At 35.3% G+C, this 2,588-nt stretch overlaps 1 protein-coding gene across 1 annotated transcript in view; it reads left to right on the plus strand.

Moving 5' to 3' along the window:
• Positions 1–1,463, plus strand: part of LOC106776642 — a 7,557-nt gene extending 6,094 nt beyond the window's left edge. Inside the window, exon 5 of the mRNA XM_014664120.2 lies at positions 5–1,463. Coding sequence (XP_014519606.1) covers positions 5–464 — 460 coding nt within the window. The 3' untranslated portion in view covers positions 465–1,463. The remainder of the gene's footprint in view (positions 1–4) is intronic.
• The last annotated feature ends 1,125 nt before the right edge of the window (positions 1,464–2,588 follow it).

Below are 2,588 nucleotides of genomic sequence, written 5' to 3' on the forward strand. Positions count from 1 at the left end.
TCAGGATATCCAACAGCGCCCCTGTCACCCCTCCTCTTTCCTCTCCCCGAACCTCCAAGCGTAAGGCTGACTTCGATTCCCTCTCCAACGCCTCCCTCCGCCACCCTCTTTTCGCCACCTCCGCCCCCTCCAGTCCCTCGCGCCGCCACCACGTCGCTACTTCCACCATCCCTGAGTGCGACGAGTCCGACGCTTCCACCATCGACTCTGCCTCAGGCCGCTGGGTTAGTTTTCACGGTCAGACCCCCGCCGGTCCCCCTTCCCCTACCTTCAACCTCATGAAACCCGCTATGCACCAGATCCCTGCTCAGGAGGGCGTACAGTGGGGTTCCATTGCGGAGATAGGCAGAGGAGTCTCCGATTTTGAATTCGAGAATGGCAGAGTAAAGCCTTGGGAGGGTGAGAGAATACACGAGGTGGGAATGGATGATTTGGAGCTTACTCTGGGATTGGGAAAAGCTTGATTTGTTCTCCACAACTACCTTAAAGTATCACAGATGCAATTGCAATCCTCTCCATTTGCTTTCTTCCGGGCAATTAATTGGTTGTTATTCATATATTTATATATTTTCTCTCTAATTATGTGTACAGTGTCTCTTATATACCAGTGATGGAATTTGACTTCATTAAAATGCCATGTTAATTGTTCAAAGGTTGCATTAGAAGCAATCTTCTCCAAGTGTTTTCTTCAGACTTTAATCTCCACTTTCTAAGGCTAGGGAAAACTCGGTGATATTCTTAATTTTATCCTCTTATTCATTATTCATGTTCCTTTCTTGTCCATTGTTCATCGTTCTACTTATACTCTTGAATTTATATGTGCTAAGAGTGGGAAGCTTTCTATGCCTATAATATAAATCACCAATGTCAAGTGAGAAGATGTGAGATAGTGGGAAAATTAATGATTATGTGATGATTTGAGCATTGGTTGGGAGCTTGTTTTCATTTATCTATAGCTTTCAATTTAATTTTTTGATTGAGCTGTCTTTGAACTTCTTGTTCTAAACTGGCTCATTTTTGTTTCAATGTATAGTCATTTTATGCTAAGTATGCTGCACTTGTTAACGGAATACTTAGCCTTAATAAGCTTTACTATGTTTCCTTCTTGTGGGATATGCACTTGTTAACGGAATACTTAGGCTTAATAAGCTTTACTACGTTTCCTTCTTGTGGGATATTCTCGACTCTAACTTGTATGTTGCTGAGATACTATGAAACAACTCTGATATGCAAGTGTGATGATCTATGTCGGCATTGGCAGTTAGTGATTTTGCCAAAAAGCGAGAAACTAAAAAGCAGGTTTGAAGATCATGGGATATACTTATCCTCTCTCTTCTCTTCTGGTGGAGGATAGGAAGTCAGAGTCTCCTAAGTGTGTAATGTGCAAATCTTTTTGCATTATTTTCGGAGGATATTTGTCATCGCATGATTTATTAGTCATGTTTCTAATTTTGAATTTGATATCCCGCAGCATTTCTGTTATCTCATGATAAAGAGACATGTATGGGTTGTTTTTTGTCAATGTGACTAATTTTTTTTATTATAATTCATGAACTCGGAGAAAGAGTACCAAAATATTATTAATATAACTTTAAACCTGTAATATAAATCATGATTTTATATCAGCATATTTGTATCAGAAGATAGGAATAAGGGTAAAAGTATGTGGTCATTGCTATAAAAATGTTAGTTGGAGGTGAAGAATGTAGGACTTGTTATATAAGTAACTATTTGGTATATAATTGTGCATCAACTATGTTGGTTTTCTTTCTAAATAGAAATCTTAATTCTATAATTTATTTCTTCTCCTTTTATGTACAAAAGACGAGCACGTGGATTTTTCTAAAAATTGATATTTAGAGACCATTAAATTTGAGACATGAATCTTGAATCTTTATGACATAGCCAAATTAAATGTCAATGTTTTTGTCAACCATTTACGGAAAGAAATGGTATATCCAGGTGAGAGTTTACCTTTCAGATGGTTTTGTAATAATTAAAGGTGAGTACCATGAGCTTATTAAAATGCGTAAATCCTCACACTTTACATAATCATGTTGTTAACACATCAATGGACAATGGCTAGAGTGGAGAAGAACATAATATTTTGAAATATTAATTCATTGTTTCTTTCATTCAATCTTTTTGATTTGTATATTACGACTTTATTGTTCGAGAAGATTATAGGCTAGAATGATTCTAACTATTATTAGAAAAAAAAAAAAACTAATGTATTTATGAAAAGAATTTGAATGCTCTTCTTTTATAAAAAGTTTATAGGATTTATCTACTTCTTTATATACTCAAAATTATAATATAAATATGAAATTAATTTGTACATCTGTAATTTAATTAGTGTTATATAATAAATGAACTTGTAAACTGTATGCAATCTAACTTTTAACTATTTATGGTGTTTTATATTCTAATAACTTCAGCCCAAATCCTGTATCCTTCTTCTTTGACTGTTATAAGGAATGTTTAACTCTGTCATTCTGCTCTTCATCAAATATAACCTATGAAGCTTAAAAACGACTCTTCAACTGAGCATATCCACTTGTGATACTACACAAATATAATATTAGTAT

Source organism: Vigna radiata, chromosome 11 (genome assembly GCF_000741045.1).
Source record: "Vigna radiata var. radiata cultivar VC1973A chromosome 11, Vradiata_ver6, whole genome shotgun sequence".
NCBI classification, from domain to species: Eukaryota; Viridiplantae; Streptophyta; class Magnoliopsida; order Fabales; family Fabaceae; genus Vigna; species Vigna radiata.